Raw genomic sequence first — 458 nt, forward strand, 5'->3', positions numbered from 1 at the left:
AATTACTTTACGCCAAAAGGGACAAAAAAAACAAACTTAGGACACCCGATCGGAGTTTAACTATAATCCCAATAGAAACTACAGCCAATCCAAAAGACAAGGAACCAGAGAGAATTAGAAGCATGACTCCCCAAATAACGACGTTCCCCCACCAGATGGCGAAGGAGCGAGGGGCGAAGATTGTGCGGGACATCTGGGAGGAGGAAGACGCGGGGGGGAAGGTCCGCTTCGCCAGAGTACAGACGGTAAGGTTCAAGAAGCCGGTAATTAGGTCTAAACAAGAGGATTCGTACGTTTAAGGATAAAGGATTAGAAATGAGTTCTGAAACTGTTCTGAAAACGGCTAGATTTTTTTTTTTTTTAATCAAGAATTCGCTTGGAGTCAGAGTCGGAGAATTAACGTAAAGGTCTGTCTGTCTGAGTCATATCGCCTCATATAAAAGCTTGCATATAGATCA

At 43.4% G+C, this 458-nt stretch overlaps 1 protein-coding gene across 1 annotated transcript in view; it reads left to right on the plus strand.

Moving 5' to 3' along the window:
- Window positions 1-458, plus strand: part of LOC119594129 (4-hydroxyphenylpyruvate dioxygenase-like) — a gene marked incomplete at its 5' end in the record, with an annotated part of 14,629 nt that overhangs the window by 10,305 nt on the left and 3,866 nt on the right. The window contains 1 exon segment of the mRNA XM_037943194.1: window positions 156-245. Coding sequence (XP_037799122.1) covers window positions 156-245 — 90 coding nt within the window.

This window comes from Penaeus monodon, chromosome 33 (genome assembly GCF_015228065.2).
Source record: "Penaeus monodon isolate SGIC_2016 chromosome 33, NSTDA_Pmon_1, whole genome shotgun sequence".
NCBI classification, from domain to species: domain Eukaryota; kingdom Metazoa; phylum Arthropoda; class Malacostraca; order Decapoda; family Penaeidae; genus Penaeus; species Penaeus monodon.